Source organism: Macaca mulatta, chromosome 4 (assembly GCF_049350105.2).
Source record: "Macaca mulatta isolate MMU2019108-1 chromosome 4, T2T-MMU8v2.0, whole genome shotgun sequence".
Lineage (NCBI taxonomy): Eukaryota > Metazoa > Chordata > Mammalia > Primates > Cercopithecidae > Macaca > Macaca mulatta.
The window spans coordinates 92,647,110-92,672,598 of NC_133409.1; the positions used below are offsets into that span (position 1 = coordinate 92,647,110).

General features: G+C 32.4%; 1 protein-coding gene across 7 annotated transcripts in view; it reads left to right on the plus strand.

Moving 5' to 3' along the window:
- EPHA7 (EPH receptor A7) overlaps positions 1-25,489 on the plus strand; it is a 178,670-nt gene that overhangs the window by 129,617 nt on the left and 23,564 nt on the right. For 3 of the 7 annotated variants that reach the window (XM_015136941.3, XM_015136942.3, XM_015136944.3), the window contains exons 6-9: positions 16,817-16,941; positions 19,566-19,749; positions 24,580-24,688; positions 25,369-25,424. In XM_015136941.3, coding sequence (XP_014992427.1) covers positions 16,817-16,941; positions 19,566-19,749; positions 24,580-24,688; positions 25,369-25,424 — 474 coding nt within the window. Of the gene's footprint in view, positions 1-16,816; positions 16,942-19,565; positions 19,750-20,606; positions 20,967-24,579; positions 24,689-25,368; positions 25,425-25,489 lie in introns of those variants that run through there. The other 4 variants (XM_015136943.3, XM_078001244.1, XM_078001245.1 and 1 more) reach the window with 2 other exon arrangements.

Here is a 25,489-nt window from a genome sequence, read left to right on the forward strand (position 1 = left end):
ATTTTCAAGAAGGTACAAGTCATTTGTTACATAATACTTTTCTGTAGTTATCATATTATGGAATTCACTAGTCAGAGAATTACCAAAATATGTTTGTCATAGATTGCTTTTGACTATAAATATGAAGACCTTTTTATATAAAAATCATTACATATGTGTATATTTATGCACATATACATATATGACAAGTTTAAAAAGGAAACTCTTGGCTTAGATACTATAAATAAAGAACTATAACCATTTTGTTACATGGAAAATTACAGTAAATATTAAGAAGATGAGTGTTGTGTATAAAATAGAGTGTGTATCAGTTTAGACAAAAATTTTTCTTTAATAGTTTGTTATATTTTGCTCTTCCATCCAAAACGATTTTAAGACCAAGGGAATATATAAACTAAAATCCTTCACCGTGATGACCATTTAAATGAAAATTCAGGGAATTGACACTATCATTTTGATGGGCTTTGTTTTATTAGTAAGTGTGTTATATATAACAAACGATTTTATATGTCCTATTCAATCTCCAAATTCCTGTTTAGTCATGCAGACAAAATGTAATGAGATAACTTGGTTGCATTTGTTTAAAATAAGGTAAACCCTGAGATTACTTTTAGCAAAATTATTCTACATGCTTTTTTGGGGGGATGGAGTCTCGCACTGTCACCCAGGCTCCAGTGCAGTGAGCGATCTCGGCTCACTACAAGCTGCGCCTTCCGAGTTCAAGCCATTCTCCTGCCTCAATCTCCGGAGTAGTTGGGAGTTGGGACTACAGGCACGCGCCACCACACCCAGCTAAATTTGTGTGTGTGTGTGTTTTAGTAGAGATGGTGTTTCACCATGTTAGCCAGGATCTACATACTTTTAAAAGCTATCAATTCATAAGCTATGAATTAATAGTTTTAATTAATTGTTACCAAAATTTATCTTAGTGATATATTAAAAATTATCAAAAAAATTATTGTTGACTTTCAAGTTGTTATTCTAACATATATGGTATCACTAATTTGCTTCTCTTTCTCTCATTTGAGAGTTAATGATGTTTCCTTCTTAGAGAATTGCAATATACTAGTTTTTTCCCTCTTAGAGAATTGCAATTGCAAGCACTAGTTAAAAATATAAAGTCTGATCTTGAGGTGTGTGTACAATATTACAAAGTTTTATAAGATATTTTAGTACTTTAATTTGAGCAAATAAATAACCTAGAACCTATATGGGGGAAAAAAAAAGCTTCCTGTCCAAGAGGGAAATTTTAGATAATTGATAGTTGTTATTCATTCATTTAAACAGAATTTAATATACATCTAAAGTTGCATGCTGTGATAAATAATGGAAACATATTGGTTAGCAAAACCAAATGTGGGCCCCCCACCACTTTATGGTACTTACAGTCTAGTGGGGAAAACAAATAGTCATCAAATAATCATACAAACACATGCCAGTTTTCAGCTGTAAAGTGTTACGAAAAGATACTTCCTAATTCCACGAGAACACATAAGAGATGGATTATACTCAGAGAAGTTAGGAAAGTCACTTTAAGAAAAGAACAGTCAGAATGACATCTTAACTTGGTGTGAAAAGCAGCTGGGCACAGCTAAGCAACAGAAAAGAGTATAAGGTGCACAAAATGAGGGGAGATTTATGCATGGTGAGGCTGGAAAAATACATGGGACTCAGACAGTACATGGTAATGATTTTGTTTCTTATTCTAAAAGTCATGCAAAATGAAGTATTTTAAACAGCTTTTATTAGGTATAATTTGCATATGATAAAATTCACCCAGTTCAAATGTATAATTCAGTGATTTTAATAAATTTACTGGATTGTGCAAGCATCACCACAATCCAGTATTAGAACATTTCCATTACCCCATAAGATCCCTTCTGCCCATTTACATTTATTCCCATTCTCACCCCTAGACCTAGGCAACTACGAAACTGCTTTGTGTCTGTCTAAAATTGTCTTTTCTAGATATTTCATGTAAGTAGGATCATATAATGTAGTTCTGATACATCTGGCTTCTTTCACCTAGCCTAATTTTTTGAGGTACTTTTGTGTTGTACTATATATAATACAATACAAGTCCATTTGTATTGAGCAATTCTATTTATTTGTATGTATTCCACCTTATTTGTTCACTAGTTTATGAACCTTTAGTTTGTTTCTACTTTGGAGCTATATGAATAATATTGCTGTGAACATGCACATTTAAATCTTTGTGTGGACCTATGTTTTCATTTCTTGCGGGTAGATAACTAAGAGTGGAATTGCTAGGTCATATGGTAACTTTATATTTAACTCTTTAAAAAAAACTGCTTTTACATAGTGACTGCATCACTTTGCATTTCTACCAACAACATATAAAGAATTCTATTCTTTTCACATTCTTGCCAACACTTGTTATTATCTAGATTTTTAAAAATTATAGTCATTCTAGTTGGGTGTCAAGTGATATCTTACTGTAGGTTTAATTTGTATTTCCCTAATGACTAACGATGAACATCTTTTCATATGGCCTTGAAGAAATTCGACTGTTGCTTGAGTAGAAGGGGCTTGCAAAGGAAACAAAGTGGTAGCTAAATGATGAGAACACATGTACACACAGAGGGGACAACACACACTGGGGCCTTTCAGAGGGTGGAGGTTGGGAGGAGGGAGAGGATCAGGAAAAATAACTAATGAGTACTAGGCTTAATACCTGAGTGATGAAATAATCTGCACAACAAACCCCCATGACACGACTTTACCTATATAACAAACCTGCACATGTACCCTTGAACTGAAAATAAAAGTTAAAAAAAAGAGAGAATCAACCAGATAGGAGAAAAATTAGAAGAGAATGTGCCACAAAAGCCAAGGAGAAAAGGACAGAGAGATTAAAAATATTCATGCTACTGAGAATCCAAGAAAGGTAGAGATTGAGAAAAGCACTTCAGTGTGGGTAATCTTATCAATAACTCATTTAATGGAATGAGAGGGACTGAAGCCAGACTAAAGAAGGTTGAAACATGAAAGGAGTTGAGAAAAATAATATGGACATTTTTTTTTTTTATATTTGGCTATACAGTGAAGAAAAGAGATTCTCCAGCAGATGGAAAGGGTTATAGACTTGAGAAACAATTATATTTTCGTGGGAGAGTTTACACAAAATCTTTCAGGAAGAATCCAGTAGACAGGAAGACACTGGTTTATATAAAAGAGAGAAGGTAATTTGTAGTGTCACACCATTATTCATTTGTTTAGCATATACTAAGTACCAAAAATATGCATGGTGGAGTATTCCTTGTTAGTACTGTGAATCAATTTCAGACTTTTTCAAATAAATATTTCTCAATTGTAAAATAGCAAAATTAAATGTTATTGAAAGTCTTTTAAAAAGGACTATGTTGGCCGGGCGCGGTGGCTCAAGCCTGTAATCCCAGCACTCGAGGTCAGGACATCCAGACCATCCTGGCTAACACGGTGAAACCCCGTCTCTACTAAAAAACACAAAAAAACTAGTCGGGCGAGGTGGCGGGCGCCTGTAGTCCCAGCTACTCGCTACTCGGGAGGCTGAGGCAGGAGAATGGCCTAAACCCGAGAGGCGGAGTTTGCAGTGAGCTGAGATCCGACCACTGCACTCCAGCCTGGGCAACATAGCGAGACTCCGTCTCAAAAAAAAAAAAAAGTGCTATATTCATGCTAATTAACATGTTATACATGCCATCTAGTAAATGACTTCTCTCACTGGAAATATGTTTAAATCACCTGATGTGACTGTTTCAGACACAACCTGTTGCCCTGTTCAAAGTCCCTACAGCTGTCTGGTCCTGCAGGGAAAAGCCTCACCTGAAAACTCCCAGATACAAGCAAAAAATATTTTTCTCACCTGCTACCTCTTAAACCTGACAAATGAAGGTTTAATGCTATCATATATAGTCTTCCAAGCCCTAGTTTAAAAACTATTATTTTTATCCATGATCTGGTGCCTTCACTTAGGAAATCTGAATCAATTCGTTTGGTTCTTTCTGTTCTATATTCAGAAAAGAAATTAATTGGGGAGGAGGGAGAATCAAGTTAAGTGTGTGATCTCCTTCTCCTCTGCTACTGGGATGATGAAGGTGACAGACACTGCTAGTTTACTCCCTCATATCTTCTTTCTTCTTATTTACCATATTTTTTTAGTGCAGTAGTACAGCCAGATTCCATTTTAAATATCCATTTCCCAGCCTAGGGAATGAGATGCAAACAGAAGATTTCCAGAGCTTGTGGGAAACTGTGGCTTTCCGATTTGAGGTGCTGAGCATTCGCACTGCCTTTTCCTTCTCCACGCCTGCAATATAGATGTCATAGGTGTCGCAGCAGCAGCCAAGAGGGAAGGGCCATGAGAATCATCTGTACAGCCTTGAACAAATGAATAATACATAGTAGATGCCCATCTGTAGAATACATTTGTTTGTGTGTAGGGTGTGTGTGTGTGTATGCGTGTGTAAGGAAAAACAACAATCAAATTACTAGTTTTTTGTTTTCTTACTTGCAGCCAAACAGACGCTAACTCAGACAAAGGAAAACTTTTTCTGAAAAGGGCCAGGTAATAAATATTTCACGTTCTGCAGGTCATGTTTTCTGTGTTAGAATTCCTCAGCACTCACATTTTAGCACAGAAGCAGCCAGAGGGAATATGTAAAAAAAAAGTGCGCTGTGATCCAATGAAACTGTATTTACAAAACAGGTGGCTAGCCAGATATGGCCCATGGGCCCCAGACCCCACCTCTAACTGAAAAAAGATGAAAGTCAGTACATAATCTACTTTATGTTTATGTTCTAGTTAGTTTTTGAGTTTGTTATTTCTTGCTGGCTGGAGACTATTTAGGAATAAAGCCTGGACTTCATATGTGTCAAGAGAAGGAGAGAGGCAGACAACAAGCAAAAGTTTCTGTCCTTGGCTAAGATGTATCAGAATATGGGGAGAATTCAGGGAGATCTTAATTCCTGTAATTGAAGCAACCGCATCAGTAGTAATAGCAAACACATTTTATTCATTGTCTTGGTTTTCCTCTTTTGCATAGTAACTAATATTAAAACAGAATTGTTTTCAATTCCTTATCTGTGCAAATTTACGATAGTTTAAGAACCTTCTGGGTCAAATACATGTTTGCTGGCTGGCCTAGCAATCTGCTATTTGTGATATTATGTCTGTGTTAAACAAACTCCAAATTACAAACAACGAAATTACAAATTAACTTTTGGAACCAAACTTATTCATAAATTGGTAACTCTCACTCTATATAACTATTCATTATAAGCCAGATCTTCCCAGTGCATAAAAGTGATTCTTGGGTATTAATTAGCTGTGTTAATTTTCTCTTGGTAATAAACTATTATAGAGTGAATTAATGCTGCTTTGTAAAACAACAACTTTAAAAGACAAGTTGCAAAGCTAATCAAAATGTATTTAGCAGAAAATACTAAACTTAAGTGCTTAGTTTGTGGCAGATTCTTGCAATAAAGTGGTAAATCTTGACTAATATTGAGAACTTTCTGTTAAGCAATATGAATTTCTTAAGTTTATGCACTTTTGAGATAAAATGTATTCAGAGTACCTGGAGCAATTGAGATGATAACTTTTTTAATTGTACATTTTTAAAAATTATACTTTAAGTTCTGGGATACATGTGCAGAATGTGCAGGTTTGTTACAAAGGTATACACATGCCATGGTGGTTTGCTGTACCCATCCACCCATCATCTACATTAGGTATTTCTCCTAATGCTATCCCCCCCCAGCCCCCCACCCCCAACAGGCCCCGGTGTGTGATGTTCCCCTCCCTGTGTCCATGTGCTCTCATTGTTCAACTCCCACTTATGAGTGAGAACATGAAGTGTTTGTTTTCTGTTCTTGTGTTAGTTTTCTGAGAATGATGGTTTCCAGTGTCATCCATGTCCCTGCAAAGGACAAGAACCTATCCTTTTTTATGGCTTCATAGTATTCCATGGTGTATATATACCACATTTTCTTTATCCTGTCTATCATTGATGTTGATGGGCATTTGGGTTGGTTCCTTGACTTTGGTATTGTGGACAGCACCACAATAAAAATACGTGTGCATGTGTCTTTACAAATGAGATAGTATTAAGTCTCAGGCCACTTGCATTTTCCTTCCTTTTCACTTCCGTCTCCCCCTGCTGCTGCTCCTCTTTCTTATTCTCATTCTTCCTCCTTTCTTTCCTGTTTCTTTTCTTCTTCCCCTTCTAGGATAATCCACTTTACAGATCATCACTCTGAGGAACACCAGAGTGATGATTTTGAAAAAAAAATAAATGAACAAAGCCACTAACAAGGAAGAATTCTGCAAAAACTAACATTGTTAAATCATGTTTAAGAAAGTCAATTGGTATTTGATACATGCGTGTTTTAGGCTTAGAAAAAATACAGTCAAAAACAATCCATACTATATAGAAGGAAAAAAGGAGAGAAAGAAAATGAAAAGATAGAATAAAATAAAAAAATATATGGTACTGATAGCAGCCAAAATATAATGAAATTGGTCATTCTCTTCAACCATTATTGAGAACTTTGGGATGGAGTCAATTAATGGTATAGTATGGAACTATCAAACATTTTCACTGTATTATGTTTTGTATTTTATCAGCTTAAATGAATGTCACTTTATGAATAGATGTACCTTCAATTATATTTTATGTAATATAGTGATTTTCAAAACTTTTAAATGTATTTATAGTAATTTCCAGATGCATATTATGTATCTTTATTTTCCTTTATCCATATGCACATACACATGTGAAACAAAGGTTTTATGAAACTATATTACTATCTGCAATGAACTCAATTTTTATTCTAATTTATTTGTAAAAACTTTGGTTGTAATCCATTCATTGTGTTCACAATAATGAAAAATGCTGGTGTGATGGAAAAGTATTTGGGAAATTATAAACACAGTGTAGTCACCTATTAAGCACACAGTTAGTGTTCATAACGCAAGTTTTATTTAAATGGATAAATAGGATTTATTATGAATGGGTATGATTAACAGAATATAAAATATGTGCCTTCAAGACAAATCTCATATTCTCTTTTTCTTCAATTTCCTTCTCATGGACCCTGTTCTTAATAAACAAATTATATGTTGTTTAAATACATTATTTACTGTTTCTTAAAAGTAAACCAAGTCTGTGAATTTCCAGAGTATTATTATGTCCATGACAATGTTATAAACATTGTGTACATATTTTGGAAAAGGAACTAATAAGCTTACTTAAGCACATAGTGATATATATAAATATATGTAAAATTGTATGTATTACATAAAATTATTTGTACATTTTGTGAAATATATAATAAATAAATTTACCTTATCTAAATGAAGGATTACACTGATGTGCATGTTGTAAGGAAATACAGTTATAGTACGTCAAATTGAAAATCATTTACCTGTGTAATAGAGAAATCCATATTGTAGAATTTAAATATCGCTATGAAAATTTAAAGATATCCAGAGCTTGACATTTAGACTAAGTTATTATGTCAAAAATTGTCAACTGGTATTATAATATTTTTCGATTGGAATACTATATATTTCTCTCTTTATAAAAAAAAAGTTCTGAGGTCAAAGAAAATGTGCACAACTGAAAATGTTACTCTGATGACCTGCAAGGGAGGTCATTAACTAATGTGTGTGTGTGCGCGTGTGTGTGTGTATAGACATATATACACATATTCTACTTAAAGGTTTATTGTTAAAGGAGTCTAGTTGTGGGCCATAGCTGTCCCATACTTCCTGATAAATCATTTCTATGATTATTCCGTCATTAAAGCTAAGCCACAGTTATGTAGTTGACCTTATAGAGTACCCTTTGGCTACCAATTCATGGAAAATTAGAGATGGAGCCAGTTTACTGACTGTAAAAGTACGAAAGTAGTTTAAAACAAATAATTCAAAATATTAGTTTCCTCACCAATCAAAATAGAAATTACTTAATCTGTGTATTTCTCCTTCTCAATATATTTTATAACCATTTGAAAAGAGTGTGTGTTGTTGGTCTTCATCTCATTTTGGTAGTTATTTCATTTTCTTACAATGATGTATCCCTTCTAAGTGACTTAACACTGATGATGTACTTTTCTAGCTAGTTCATGCATATAAAACAGAGTATACATTATACAAATGGATTATTTACTGAAATGGCTATTTTATAAAACTTACCAATGTAAGATTTCAAAATCTAACATTGCCAGCATTTATTATGGATAGTGCTAGTATCCCCCCTTAGAATAGCAATTTATGTTCCTGCCAAAGATTTAAAGGAATTATTCTCAATCTCAGCTGTCTGTCAGCTTTATCTAGGCAGTTTTTGAAAAATACGAAGGCCTGAATCTGATATTAGAATGAGCGTATTCTGGAAGGTGTCCCAGGTATCAGTAATTTTAATACAAACAAAGTCAGCATAGAATAATAATACATTTTTTGGGGAATTCTTACCATGTGCTAGGAATGATTTTAAGTATTTAACATTTATTTATATATTTAATTTCCATAACCCAATTCTATCTATGATGTAAGTATTCTGATTATCCTTATTTTAAAGCTGAGAAAACTGAGACACAGAGAGGTTCAATTTTCTGGTCAAGATCACACAGCAAATAAGCCATGGGCTAGCCCTCTGGCCCATGCTCTTCATTCCTATGCTCTACTGCTTCTCTAGGTTTTCTACCTTTAAGGAGCATCAGAATAGCTGAGGAGATAGACAGGTGTAACATAATGGAATGCCACATTGTGTAGCTACTCTTACCAACAGAAAACAAAATCTGTATTAGCTGAAGCAGAGGAAGAATGATTCAAGAAGTTGTTGCTTACGGGTTGAGGCCACTAGACAGAAAAATATGTGCCCAATCTTGAAACTGAGTTTGTTACTATCTAATTGATACAAAGTTATCACTTGCAGATTATAGATGTAATGCCAAAAGTATTGATAAGCTGTTTAAGTGCATGGCTATATACCAATCAAATGCTGAATTACAGATGGGGTCGACAACAGGGAAATATTCTGTGTGTTTTGCTCTTTAATGCCTCCAAGGAATATGTTGGCACTTGATTTATATTTCATCTTTGTTACGATATTTAGTTTTGCATTTAGATTGTTTGTGCACATTCACGTTCTAACTTGTTTTCTGGATTTAAATCTGGAAGGTAGAAACTGAGACATCATCATCTCCACAATTCGTACAACTCCTTATACTATAATCAGTCATGAGAAATTTTATGTTGAAGATATGAGCGAAAGGAGTTTTCATCAGAAATCTGTAAAAATATTATAGTAATCTTACCTTTTGGGCATTTTAGTGTTACAGTGAAGGGTATTTAAGACTAATGCTAGCATACTTTTAAAAGTCACTCTTACTCAAAATGCCAGCATATGACAGATAAGTAGTTAGCACCCGAAAGAAAATGATCAAGGAAGCTGCAAAGAAAAAGAAATGCTTCTTTCATCAAGAAATCTTACTAAGAAAAAAATGTCAGCTGAGCTACAAAAAAGTGCTTACTGATGTAGTTGATGTACATCTGACACAAGTTCCTCTCACACACCAACAACTTGCAGCTGCGTTTTGAGTAGCCAGCCTGCACTTTGAGTGGCACTGCTCTAGAATATTTTAAATAATAATAACTAAATAAAGTGCTCGTTTTCTTTTCTAAAGCAAAACCTCTAAAGGAGTTTTCACAATGGCCACATTTTGCCTATTCAGTCCGTGTAACTTTGCCTACCTCTTTTCACCTGTGGGCACTAGACTACTTTGAAATATTTTACTCTCCTTATAGGATTAACTAATTAGATACCAGTTTGCCAGCAGTTTCATTGGATCATAATGAGTAAGAAAAAGAGGTGGGAAAGGACCATGGCGCATATGTATAATGGAATACAACAGAGCTGATAAAAGAGTGATGCAGATCTATATGTGTTAAATGATATGTTATAAAATACAGCATGAATCAAAAAATACCATTCATGTAAAAAATACACATATTTGTGTTAACCTAGATGATTTCTGGAAGGATACCAAATAAATTGCTGAGAGTGGTTGCTTCAGGGAGAAGTACCTTAGTTACATGGGGACAGGTTGGGAGGGAGTGTCAATTTTCACGCTTCAGTATTTTTGAATTTTGTAGCATATACATGCATTTTCCATTTTAAAAAATCTCTGCTCAGCTTAATCTCTTCTAGTATCTGCAGCTTCTGAGACTGCTACTGCCTGCTAAGCAGATCCCTATGGGTCTTTTGATCCTTATATTCTCAAAACCTAATGTCGTGGCACATCATTGATTCTCAATAAATATTAAACAAATGAATGACTGCTTAGCTTTCCTCTTGCTAGTTTCTGTTCTCAGGAAGTGTCGGAGCCTAGAATTTTGCAGTATAGTTGAAAAATACTTGGGAATTAGGGCTTAAAAATATGGATTAAATAAAAATATGCCTCTTTCTGAGATGATGCTACTTAATTTTTAATGCTCAACTTCTTCACACACATACACACACACACACACACAGAGAGCAAGAAAAACAGTATTTACCTCATAGGGCTTTAGAAGGAAAGAAATATCTCTCTCTCTCTCTCTCTGTCTAATGTTGCAAATTCTAAGGAACTATAAAAATCCACAATGCCTTGCATATAGTAAATGCCAAACAAGTATTTGTTGAATAGAACTAACCCAGTAAAAAGACAGTATTACTTGTTGATTGAAAAGATAGAGAGCATGTGTCTTACTATCAGGAACTCCTTAACCATTCTAAATTGTCATGTTAGGTCATTATTGAGCTATTCCTTTGTAAGACTGGTATCAGTAGGACAGCCAGTTCGGGGAATTTGCCTAATTTATACCTACTGTGTTCAATATTTTATATTTTTTACATTAAGAGAAATTATATTAAAATTAAAATGTATGAAGAGTTACACATTAACCTTTCAACAGTTGACATTTTAGTCAGTACTTTAGCAGATATTAGGAGGAGTCCTAGTATGTGTTTAGCATCAATGACCAACAGTAGCTCTTCTCCACAACCGGATGCCCCTTATAGCCTTTTCCTTATAGGTTTTCATGAGAAGTGCTAACTTCTATAATAATTAATTAAATGTCCAAACAATTGGTTGCCAATTATCTGGTGATTAAAAAAAGAAAACTTTATTCTCAAAAAGATGTATTGTCAGATCATTTTTACAATCGCTGCTTTAAAGAACAGAATTGTTCCTGGTTGATCAGATTGTGAAGTGGTGACTTTTGTAGTTCTTATTTTGTATTTTATCACTCTACTGAAGATATATTGATTTATAACTCACATGTATACCTGACTGGGGCCCCTATGCAGGATGCTTTTATTTTCCTACTTTTTCAGCTCAACATCATATTTTTTTTCAGAACTTTCAAACCTTATTTCTTAGTCAAGTTGTCTTTTTAGTAACTGTTTCTTGAATTTATTTAGAAATTCATTCTGTTATATATCTTATTATATTGTACATTTTACATTTTGAAAATCATTATCCTAATTGGTATGTTAAGTAGATAGCAATGTAAATAACGTAATTTAATTTTGAAAAAACATCATTCCTCTTCCACCAATTTTTTCAAACACTTACTATAGAATGAAAATTTATGTTGGTTTTAACTACAGATCATGCTTCTTTCCAGTCAAATATAATTAGACAGACATCTGTCACAAAAGAATAGCTCATAATTGCTACAGGTTCAATTACCTTTAGTTCCTGTACCTATTTTTTTAGCTAAAATTGTGTATCTATCAATCTTAATATTATCAGTGCCCCTGTTTTTCCACAGCCAAGAAATTGAAATTTTGTGAAATTATGTGTTTAGCATTTTATATATATATCTACATACCCTAGAAACAGAATTGCTATGTTACATGATACACTGCACTGCATGTATAACTATGGCCAAGGATTTCATTATTTAAGCAAATTTGTATGTATTTTTATGTTTTTCAATAGTGCAAAAATGAACACCTGTGGGGAAGAGTGAGAAAGCTAAAAGTTGAATATTTTAAAATACTAGGCTCATAGTAACACATACATTTGTTATTTCGAAGATTGCTAAAAATGAATTTCTTACTGATAATGTGTACTAGCAAAAGTGTTCCATGAAAGAGCATCATTCTACTATTAGCAGGTTTTCCTTTGACTGTATTCCAAAGATGTCTTTATTTTTCCTTTTTGTATTTACCTAATGGATTTCTAACAAATTTCAGTGGATTTAAAAACTTGATATATTTGATGAAAGGTCATTTTATGCTTGTTGACCCATCTTACCTTATTGTATAGTTTAAAAATACAGATATATTTTTCCATCTCATTCTTTGTTTAAATTCAGTTAGAAACATGTAAGTGTAGAAAAAATAAATGGTATAAATAACTGACTTTTTAAATCCAAAATGAAATTCATTATCTCGGTTAAGTTCTTTTCTATGAAACATTGTATTTTGGGTCTTAAGGTCAATATTCCTTGATTCCATGCTGTTTCAACATATAATTTAATATCACATTATTTAAATATGCAATCACTAGCCTGTTTTCATAATTTCATAAAAATTTCAGTAGGTCTGATTTTTTTCTTACTATATGTATTCATTTTCTATCACTGTCATAATAGATTACCACAAACACTGAACAATTTAAAACACTCATTTATTATCTCACAGTTCTGTAGGTCACAAATCTGGGCACAGCAAGGTTCAACTACTAGCCTCACAGGCTGAAATCAAGTTATCAGCTGGTCTTGGCTCTTACTTGAAAACTCTGGGGAAGATCTACTTCCAAGCTCATTCCTGTTGTTGGAAGAATTCAAATTCTTTGCTCTGATAGGACTGAATTACTGATTTCTGTGCCGGTCAGTCAGGGCCAGTTTGATCCTAAAAGCTGCCCCATATCTTTTCATGTTTCTCTGAGGTCCCCTCCAGCAATGTCAAGTTCGTTCCTCCCACAGTTGAAATTTCCCTGACTTCCGCAGCATCTCTGTTTGCTCTTAAGGGCCCATATGACTAGATAGTGCCCACTGGGAAGAATCCAGGATAATCTCTTCATTTTAAGGTCTGTAACCTTAATAACATTTGCAGTACCCTTTTTGCCATGGAATTTACATATTTACCTGTTTCAGAGATTAAGGTATAGACATCTTTGTGGGGTCACTCTGCCTACTATTCTGTGCTTTAAAATTGTCTTTTTCCCTACTTCATGCTAAGAAATTTTCATTTACAAATAGTTAAGCTTAACAGGTTGGCAGGGGGTAGAGGGAGGCAGTACATAGACCTTATGAATAAATTCCATTCTGTAATTTAAATACGTGTTTTGTAATTGGATTTTAGTTGGAAATTGATTAAGATCAAAGATCACATATGAGTGCTTGATACTCAAAATCTGTAAAATGCTGATTGGTTCAGGTCTGAACATAAACCCTCCATTCTTGTTACTGATTATTTTTCAATTTAAAGCCTTATACTAACAAACCCATTCCACAAATTTACGTTTCTGCCTGTCATTAGACTTTTGCTTTACTCATTCATCAAATTTATCAATTTTGTTTTCATGCTGTTGAGATTTACCACTTTGAACTCTGGAAACAAATTTTGAATTTCCTAAGGTCTTCTGTCATTGTCATTTGTGAAAATTCCAAATACAATTAATAATTTTCTTCATGACTTAGTCTGTTTTATATTTTATTTATTTGTAATATCTTGTATCCCTGATAAGACTTGAAGATCTTTAAGGGCAAAGGAAGTTCCATCTTTCAGTTGAGTTTAATTTTTATATTTGAATATTTCTAGAAACTCTAGTAAAAATGAATGTGTTAATTTTTTGTTAGAAATCCTACTAAAAATTTATGTCAAAAAGCTGTTTTATATACAGTATGTGTTTACCTATGTCTTTCAATTCAGGAACTTCATTATTTTTGTTGGTTACTATTTACTATCTTCACATAATTCCAATTACAACATATCTAATTTCACTTTGATAAGTATAACAATTATAATTTAAATGTTATAACACTGAATTGGTTCTTAAAGCATGTAATTAATTTGTATATTCATCTGTATATTGTCATTTGTATATTTCATTTGTATAGTTCATTTGTATATTGTTATTTTATTTTAAGAAATGAACTTTAGATGGTAGTTAACTGAATATTTTGGTGTAAGAGTGAGCACATTCTTAGTGAGATTGTTACAATATCATTAAGTTAGTAAATCAAATATATTATCCATAGAAATCATTGTTTTAAGATTAACATACCTTATGCCACTTTAATTTTACTTTAACATATAACTTTATCTGAAAATAATTACCTTGTTAGAATCTAACTAGGCTAGAGATGTTTTTGGTTATAAGCTGTATATCCTGTGAGTTGTGTATCCTTTATACCTAAGATATTGAAGCTCGGGGAACATATAATCACGTTTTCTGTACCAAATGTTGTATTTGAAGGACATAAGACAGAGAGAGATTTTTCCTGTCATGCAGTTTATCCATTCTCAAGGGCCATGTGCTAGTGCTTCCGTTTCTGACCCTCTTAAAATGTGTGACTTGATATAGTATCAGCAAGGGATACGAGAAAAAAAGAAAGAAATGTAGAAGAATTCAGGAGTATATTCACTTACAGATATGGCTCCTGTGCAAAAGGGAAAATACGTTGAGGCATACTTCACTGTCAGCACTGTGATATGAGTTTCAAAATATTATATATTTCAAGTATTTTTAGCAGCTTTTCTTTTTCAGTCTTCAATTGCTGTGATTTTATAGGTAAAAATTATTTTCCAGGGTGAAATAATGAATGTAATTTTAGTATATAACTTGCAAAAATCATCTCATTTTATATTTAGATCTTGTTTCAATGTATCAGAAACTTAGGGTAGATTTATAACCCAAATCTTTTCCATAACTTGAAGAATTCAGAGTCTCCTGCCTCTTTTATCATACCAAGCAAAGTGATAGTTAAGGATAGAAACTAAGCAAAATGTCTTAGTGTTTGACTTATACTGAAAATCACAGTAGGCTATGGGTGTTATTTGAAAGAAACCTAGAGATTTACACATACGATCTCTCTAACCTATTTCTAGCTAACTTATTTTCAAATGGCACACATAAATTGTAAACCCTGATCAGAGACCAGCAGCACTCCTGGGTAACTCAGTGTGTTGACGATTGCAGTATACTCACCTGTGCTGCAGTCTATTGTTTTTACTAGTTAAAATGTACATTTTTGCATGATTTTTTAAAGTAAGTTATACTATTAGAGATTATTTGTCAAGTAGAATCTCATGTCACAATTAGTTGGAGTTGGATTCCTAAGGCCATGGCCTAAGGAAGCAGCCTCTTGAATGTTGCAGTCTGCTGAGTTATGCTAAGCATGTTCTGGGTACAGAGACGTGTCACTTTAGAGATAAGTTCTTGTTTACTGCATATGTTCAGGTTTCAAAAGTTGTGACAAAAATAAGATTTCTTATTAGACATTAGCTTCGTTGAACACATAGCAGAAATGCATTTAGACTGTAAACACAGTTTGTTGAGTACTTCAGCTACATCGCCTTCAAGGGAAAGTTGTCCCACTTAAACTGCCCTCGTTACGCTTTTGTTAGTAATCTGGGAGGAAATGAGAGTCATGCATCTTCCATGTCCTTCCTTCAAAATTGCCAAGCCGGAAAGAAGTGAAAAATGTGTTTTATAGACATTGATACAAGAAAATATTAGGTAGAAGAAACAAAATAAAGCCAAAGGGATAAACATCGGAAGGTTGCTTAAACGGCTTGGTCCTATATAATTGCTTTTCTGTCAGCAAGATTATTAACAATTTCAGACATCAGAAAATTAAATTAACAGCCTGAAAATATTTTACAGAATGAGATAGAGCATGATACATGAAACATAATGACCCCACTGAAATTCAGCCAAGCCAGAGCAGCTACTCATTTAGACAGAGTAGACAACTAGTTAATCATCACTGAGCAAATTAGACAGAGCAAATTAGTTTGCTACATTCCACAGACTTAGCTACCAAAAAGAGTATATGTCACTAATTAGAATGAAAGAACTCTAAGCATATTATTATCTGTATAGAAAGAGAAAGCAAGATTGTAGCTTTGAATTGCTCCTTTCAAAGCTTGAAACCTAGGTTACGTAGGTATAAATTACACATGCAAGAGTCCATGTGTATGTATGTGTGTTCATGCACATATTTTAAGTAGCAGGCAGCCTTTACATTTTCTTGCATCTTGACCTAATAAAGTCTAAAGATGTTTTCCAAAGTTGTTTGGAATTCTTTGGGAGTATACACACACCAAGTGAAACATGAGAACATTTTTAAAAATATGATCCCTTTCACTGAAGATCAAAGTAGCCATTTCATACACTTTTTCTTGCATAATATTAAATTATTTTTTCTTTTAAAAAGTGTATTGCTGTTGCATGTGAAATAAATATTTGGACTTAGTTTATCACTGGAGATTAATCAGAAATCATATTTTCTAGCCTTAATTAGCATTCATTTGCTTAATTGTCATTCTCAGCCCCATCATTTCCATTTTTCACTAACTTGAACAATGCTATCTTCTGCTGTTTGCACTTTAATTTAAATTTCTATTAAGGTTTATGAACAGTAATAAGGTCCTGTTTGAATATTCATTAGCTTCTGAATTGTGAGCTATGAAAAGGTGCTTTCTTTTACCTTAATGAAACTGGCACAGCATGGGACTGATCAGTTGTGACATTTGATTTGAGGCATCCAGTGAATTTTCTCATTGTTTATTGACACATCTTGTCCAAACAGCTCCCTCGCAAGTGAGCGGAGTAATGAAGGAGAGAGTGCTGCAGCGGAGTGTCGAGCTTTCCTGGCAGGAACCAGAGCATCCCAATGGAGTCATCACAGAATATGAAATCAAGTATTACGAGAAAGTAAGTGCTAAGAGCAACTGAAATGTACAATGTGCCGTGTGTCTCATGTCATCCTACTGTATTGTAGACTAAAGTTGGTCATTATGCCAACAATTTGGAGCTACTTCAAACTTCATAGTTAATTTTAGCCATTTATAATAACCATCTCTGTGAATCTCTGGCTCATTACTATAACTGTGATTTCTGTGTATTAAGTTTCTGTGTTACACAAGTGAAAGTGTCCCATTTGTAGCATATGTATTTATTTATATATTCAGTTTTTGATATCGTAATAATTAGATGTAGGATATTTTAGTACCACAGAAACCACACAGCCCAATGCATTTTGAAAAATATTTTCTTTAGTATGTCTGTTTCAGACCTTAATGATTTGTTTAATTTATGTGGTTTCAGTGATGATAATGACTTCAAATAGTTTAGTAATTTGAAATAATATTTTGTGTAATAAAGATATAGTTCTTCAGACTTACAAATCACATGATGCTATTTCACTCCTTTAAATTCCTCCTGAAGTTTATTTTATATGTGTTTTAATAATCATGTATGGTACTTATTTACACCTCTCCTTCCAGGAAAAATAGTATGGCTAAAACCCAAGTGCTGCCTTTTTAATCTCCCTATAATGACTAAATTTTAGTAACTAGTGATGTATTTGAGTATATGAGTGTATTTATTTCTGTTTCATTTGGAAAGAGAGAGAAAAATGTTTATATGAACCATGTTCACAGATTATGATTTAAAACTCCACCTCACAGAAAGATTTGAAACGTGGAAACCATTGCTATTACAAACAGTAATAATAATGTGTTACTATTTTTAGCTTACCTGAGTTACCTGAAGTGCTATAATACACATAATTATTTTAACTGTTTAGACAATACAATTAGAAAATTGGGAGCTTAAAGCTTTGAGAAAACTTTGGGGATGAGTTGACATGACTAAATAAATTGAAATGTATATAGTACATTGGCAATAGATACCTTTGTTTTTTTGAAGAAAAATTAGTTTAAAATATGATTTTGTTTTAATGTTCAGATTAAGTTTAAAATATTTTTGCTTGTTACTTACATTATGAATTCATGACTTCATAGCTAAGGTTGCATTTTATGTGCTTCATTTCTCATCCCACCAAATGTGTTTTAGAGGGGATAATTGTTTTTAACGCTGGTTTTAGTATATATGGTTTCCCATGAGAGCTAACAGTTATAGTCCCTGATGAAATTGCATCAAATTTCAAAAGCGATGAAACAAATAGGTGGTAAGAGTAAAGTTTCTCACAACATAAATCTGAAATATTTTGCAAATGTTTTCTCTAGAATAAGTCTGTTCAAATCATGTTTTTTGGCCTTACAGAAAAAGTATCTACATTCGCTAAATTTGCGTATTAGGCAACTAAAAGACAATAATAGCATTGTATTGTATTATATTGTAATGTATATGTACACATGCGTGATGTTTGTGTCACCTGAGTTATGCCTAGGTCTTTCGTTTGCAATAAATATATGTAATACAAACTATCATTTTTATAAATGATTGTAATGAGGACAATCACAGATCAGTTTGAGTAAATCAGGCTTAAGTATATATTTATTTACACTTTTGCAAATCTCACTGTGAAGGCAAATCGAACAACTAGATAGACATTTTAAGATTTCAATGAAGAATTTCATTGCCAGATAAAGTTGAACACATGAGTTTATTATAGACCAAGTAAGAACTCTCTAAAATTGTATATTTTGAAGTATAATTTTTACAGCTTTTATTCATAAATAGCTTGTGAGAATCATATGAAGGACGATTTAAATTTTTATTTATTTAAATATTGTTTTGATGGAGTTTTTATATGCTTGAGTTTTTACATTTATTTCCTTCTTAATCTTATTGTATATGCACATAAAATGTGTTTGATGATAGGATAAAAATTGTTAATAAACATGAAACTATTATTTTAGTAAACTCTGCATCAGTTTTTATATCTGAAATATGAAAAAAAGAAATAAATCATGTTTAAAATATTCTCAAGCCATAAATCATATATATGTAAAATTTAATATTTATAATTTTACTTTAAAAATATTTCATTAAATACTGTGTTGCAGAAGTGGTTTATTCTGTGAGAAATTCAGGGTTGTTTTTAAAAAATTGGTATGTCAATATAGTGGTAGTGTTAACTGAATTTCTTGATTTAATAACTTTCTGGATTTTTAGCATCTAGCTTTTTTTCTTGCTGAATAACTTTCAAAAAAAAGTAAGAGAACTACATTATGATGTGATGACTTCTACTAAACTGTAGATTGTACAGGTGTACCCACTCTTTGACCAGTAGGATATTTTATTATATTATGGCTAAGTAGTTCTTGTCACATATTACCTGTGCGAAAGTTAAAAACATCATAAATGTTTTAACTAAATTATTTCCCCCTAAATATATATATTACAAAGGCATGTGTTTCACATTTTCATTTTATATTACCTTAGAAGTGACTTAATGTTATAATATTCCACAAAGTGCAATGCAGCCTCTATAAAAACAATGGAGCAAATTGAATTAAATTGAAACAGTAGACTGTCAAATTGTCTGGTTGCAATCACAATTAAATATTTCCTCTAAATATTGTTTCTAGGATCAAAGGGAACGGACCTACTCAACAGTAAAAACCAAGTCTACTTCAGCCTCCATTAATAATCTGAAACCAGGAACAGTGTATGTTTTCCAGATTCGGGCTTTTACTGCTGCTGGTTATGGAAACTACAGTCCCAGACTTGATGTTGCTACACTAGAGGAAGCTACAGGTAAAATGTTTGAAGGTAATTATGCCTTTGGTTTGGATTTTTACTCTCAATAACTCCAGCATATATTATTATTTTTTCAATATTGGGGTGATCATTTGCATCATCATAATTTGTACATATACAAATATATATGTACATATAAATGTACTTTGTAAAAGTTCATGATAATTTAACATTTGCTGTTTTGTTTAGCAATTTTAGAACCTTGTGATTTAAATTAGTTTCTTTAACGCATACTGGATTTATTTTTTGAAAAAGGTGAAATTAGAAACAGAAGCAGGACTGATTAATTTGTGTATTGACACAAGATGTTTTTGTCAACCTCAAAACAATCTTATTCTAAGTGTGTCCATCAAAGCGGCTACTTCACAGAAACCCACAAATGAAGCCAGAATGTGTAGTGAGGTGAACAAGAGAAAGATGGTATCTAAGGACCTGTGTTCATTTAAGTGACTTACCCTTTAGCAATGATTTAAAAAACGAGAGTTCAGGAAGGTCTTAGAACTTATATTTATTTTTATTTTTGATATTTTTCATTTATGTTATGGGATATTTCATGCATACTAAAGAATATATTTAAAGTATATATGAAATATAAGGGAGATAATTAAATGAATATCACTATAACCACTCATCTTAAAAATAGAATATAGCTAATATCTTTGAAGCCCCTTTATCATTTTGTTCACATTTTATAATGCAACAAGATTATAGTAAAATTGCATGTATATATAGTGTATAAGAAGTAAGCAGATGTATCTTGGGATGTATGTCCCCATTTGCTGTCAGAGTGCAAGTTCAGAACACCCTGAATACCACTGCTGTTGCTCCTCAACAGAGCCGATGTCTCAGTTTGTGTTTCTGTATTTTAGGGTTTTGATTCCTCCTGATGTTACTGCGCAGGCACATGAGTTTTCCCGCTGTTATCTCTTCTCCTTGCCAATCCAGCATTCCTCCAAAATTCTAATCAAAATTGAGTTGGAAAATGTTATGTGACTTTTCTCAATTAAAATATTTTAAACAAATTAAATTAATATAAGTTTGATTAAAGAATTATTTTGGCTTTAAAGAAAGAATTGTATAGATATTTAAAAGTTAGAGTGAATTGATAAATATCCTTTGCATTAACTAATGTTTGTTAAGTTTGGTAACAGTATTATTCTTCCACATATTTTGTTACATTTTAAAATAAATCTGTAACTCTCATAGCCACAAATAATAAAAATGTATGTTGAAATCATTTTGAGATATAAATCATTCACGTAAAATGGTAAACATAAAGGCATCCATTTAAAAATTTGCTACATAATTTGATTTGGTGAACTTAATGCCATTTTTATGATTATTATTTTTAAATAGATTATATAAGATTAAGAATCAGCATATCAAAGTTTACTGTCCCCCAAAACATTAAAGCATTTTAAGTTAAGATTTCAATGTTTAAACATTTGAGTGGTTAGTGTTAAAATATGCTCTAGTAGTTTTCAACTCAGATCTATATCATAATATCAGCCTGTAAATTCAAATATAAAAAGATACTTCAAATTATGGTTTCTTTCATCTTTTAATAAATAGTTTAAACTTAAAATGTCAGGTATCTCACATTTACCTAATCATTCCTTATTATTTAAAAACACTTTTAGATTTCAAAAGATTCAAGATGAATTTATGCCTTTCCCTGACTTTGTAAATTGAGAATATTAAACCAAACTATCATTTAATGAGTGCTGAGATTCATAGATATTATTTTTATTATTTAAAAAAAGAAGTAACCAAGACTCAGAGCTTATAAAGTAGTGGAATCTGAAAGATCACATGAAATGTATGTTAAGAATGGATTTTTACATTAGAATTTGGTGATTTTTACTATCAATATATTCTCTCCCAGTGGAATGTAAACTTGATGAGAGAAGAATCCATATCTCTTTTCCTTACTGTTGTCTTGCCAGTGCCCACTATGGTTTCAGGCACAGAAGGCACTCAGTAAATTAGCAATAAATGAATACTTCACACTGATCAGCATAGAATGAATTACTAATATCACTCAGTGCCAGCAGAGAGCTGCCTAATTTCAAATCTCTCTGCTCTGCCATGTCCGGTTATAGGAGTTTGGATGAGCTAGGTCTCTGTACCTTAATTTCTAGTAAAGTAGTCCTCAATTCACAAAATATTCTGAGGATTAAGTTAATATATACAAAGTGTCAAGGAGAGTCCCTATCATGGAAAGTCTCCAGTGTCAGCTCTTATTAAACACAGCCTTTCTCAAAAGTTTTCATCCCAGGAGCCCTTTTACTATTAAAAAATGTTGAGGATATCAAAAAATGTTTTATATTTGTTATATCAATTAATATTCACCAAATTAGAAATTAAAATGGAAACTTTAAAAACACAAGAACACACTAACACATTTTATTAGCCATCAGAGTCATGGTATTATCTTGTCATATACCTTCTGAAGATCTTAACTGCATTTGTAAGCAAATGAGAGTAAAAAAGGCAAATAACATCTTCATATTATATGAAAACTATTTTGAACTTGCAGACTCTATGAAAAGTTATTGAGGACTCTCAGGGTTTTCCAGATTACTCTTTGTGAACCAGTGAATCAGCGTAAGTTACTATCCTAAGAATTAAGGAGACACTGAAACACGCAGTTCATGATCTTTATTGAAAGTTCAGTGAAAGAGAGGGGCAGGTACAGAGATTCTGGCCACACAATTAAGCAACGGTGGAATGCATGGTCCAGTGATACCACCATGTCAGGGAGCAGTGACTCGCTGTGCCGGAAAGCAGGTCAGAAGATAAGATGCAGTCTAAAAGAAGTCACTTGAGCACTGTTTGTAAAGAGAAGTTTGACAGTCTCTCATTGCACATACATCCTAAAATCCCCTTCTATGCAGTATCCTATCTACTTTTTGGAGTTTTTAAACCATGATATTCTATTTATAGCCTTAGCAAATTATTTTTAATAGGTATTGCCCGTGAAATAGATGAAAATATTAACCTTAATGTCAGCTGTGGAAAGATTAAAGTATGACCCTGACAATATACAAAAATGTATAAATAAATATGCACAAATTCTGATTCATCATTCACCTGAGTTCACTTTTCTCATTAGAGTTCTGTTTCTGAAGCTAAGGGAAAAACCGAGCCTAAGACAAGCAGAGAATTAGGCCCATGGGACACATTGCATGGAAAGAATTTCATAACATATGTACATAATTTTTTTCTTCCTCATGACTGGAACTACTCCATTCTTTTACTTTCTTAAAATGTATAGAAAAAAGACTAAAAACATAAAATAAACAAATTTTTAAAGTACTTGAAGTCATCTTTTCTCTGTTGTGTGATAATAGGCTGTAATTCAGAAATTAGTATTTGAAAGTTGTTTTCTTCTGTGTTTTTTTTTTTTTTTTTGGTTTTTTTTTTCTGTTTTTTTTTTTTTTTTTTTTTAACCTTTTTAAGTTCCCTCAGGGAGCAATTTGGCAGGTGATAAATTAGAGAATGTGTATAATCTTCTTTGTTCAGAAAGTATCTATTAGACCAGAGCTGTTTTTACTGTTTTTCAACACAGGAGCTATCTCTTGTTAGCATAGGTATACGAAATTAAGAGATAATTTGTCAAAAGGAGACAGACAAATAAACTAGAGAAAGGCTGATCTGAAAAAAACTTTATACTTCCTATTGTGGCAAGATATGTTTTGCCTTCATATGAATTACTACTCTAGAGATCTAGTCCCTTGCCATCAACAAGAAGGAAAGGTAGTTTCCATCCTGCCTTAAATTAAAGATTGCAGCTGTTGATTGTTTCAGAATTAGCAAGTTATATTAGTTTGACATTATGTATTTTATGATATTTGCAACTGGATCATTTATTGAAATATTCATTTTCATTTTTTCATATGTCTTAAATGATTTTATAAAGTCTGTATTGCTACTGAAAATATGAAACTGGGAAAATATGACAATTGTGAGTCACCATATAAATAAAATTTCACTAGTTTGGAAAAATGGAAGTGATAAGTGCAAAAATTCTATATCAGAGAGTGTTTTAAAAGACATGCAAACATGTATTTGTTCCCAAAGAGACTGTCAGAAAGGTTCAGCTGAGTTTGCCTTAATGAGCATAGAAGAATTATTTATTATTGTACAAGAAGTGTCTGCAGTTAGGTAATGATAGCGTTTTGTTAAAAAGTACTTGCAGAAAGTTTTCTCTTTCTAAAATAGGCTAGCTATTTTTGTAATCTTAAAATATGAAACGTGTTTACTACATACTTCATGAAAATTAACACAGATAATATGGCTCATCGTTTTCCTGAATTATAGTGGACTATAATTTCATGATGTTTAACTATGATTACACTATGCTTTCTATTTTAATTGATGATATGAGAGATAAAGCATTTAATGTGTATTAAAGTACTTTAAAAAATACACAAGGTGTGTATTTTGGTTCTGATTTCACATGCCAGAAAAAAAGACACAAAGGGATCAAAATCAAATGCCTTGCTGAGGAACAATAGGGATTTAATAGCACTAGCAGATCATATGTGTCTATCTCTTGATTTATAACTAAGCTTTCTACAACTAAGCAGGAATATAGTCATTCAGTGAGCATTTATACGTTCCTTTATAGCTGATAAATGGAAAATATGTGAAAGTATTGTCCTTACCAGTTCTTTGAAAGGCAGAAATAAACATTTATTTAAATTTACTTTGTTACAAAATAATGCAGTTATTTAAAATTAGAGTGAATGACATAGAAAAGATATCACTAATTTTATTTAACCTCTCACGTTCTTGCATGGTGTCAAGTATTTCTGAGCCTATTTCCTCTGTTTGCAGCTACAGCTGTCTCCAGTGAACAGAATCCTGTCATTATCATTGCTGTGGTTGCTGTGGCTGGGACCATCATTTTGGTGTTCATGGTCTTTGGCTTCATCATTGGGAGAAGGTAGAACACAAAGTTGTTCTAATCTCAAACATTAAAACATATTGCCTTTTAAGAATTATGTCAGCCTATTACTTAGTGTAATAGAATTTTAAATAGTAAATGCAAACATTCTTTGATACAAAACAATAAAGATCAATAACATGTCATTCCTTCAAGATCAAAATGTAATATGAGTTTGATCACTGCCTTTAGTTTAGGGGGAATGAGTATTATAGTTTTTATTGTGTGAATTTTTATTTCTTATTTTCAGAGTTAAGTTTTCATAATAAATATAGAATATACCTGGGGAAGTATTTACTCTTTTAGTTATTAAATGTTTGTGGAAACCATTTAAAATGTGTTTTTTTCCAGAAAAAAATACAAGTAAACATTCACTTGTGAATATTTGTGACTCATGAATATTTTTGTGAATTGAACTTTGTGGATTCAAATCATATTAAATTTTGTATATTCATTCTAAATGTATTTTTAAAAATGTTCCTTTTACATTTTCTCACACAAAAAGTTTGTTTTCTGTGCATCTTAATCATGTGAATTGCTATATTATTACTAAATGGATTCATAACTATGAACAGTAAATTTAACTCTAGTAGGTTGTTGAGTAACTAAGGTGCATTGTAATGAAATTTAAATATAAAAAGTAAAATCACTAAGATTGTCACAAATTTGCTTTCTTCCAGGCACTGTGGTTATAGCAAAGCTGACCAAGAAGGGGATGAAGAGCTTTACTTTCATTGTAAGTGTTTGGCTTTTCTTTACTATGATGTACCCCTATTAATAGAAAAATCTGGTTATTAGCAT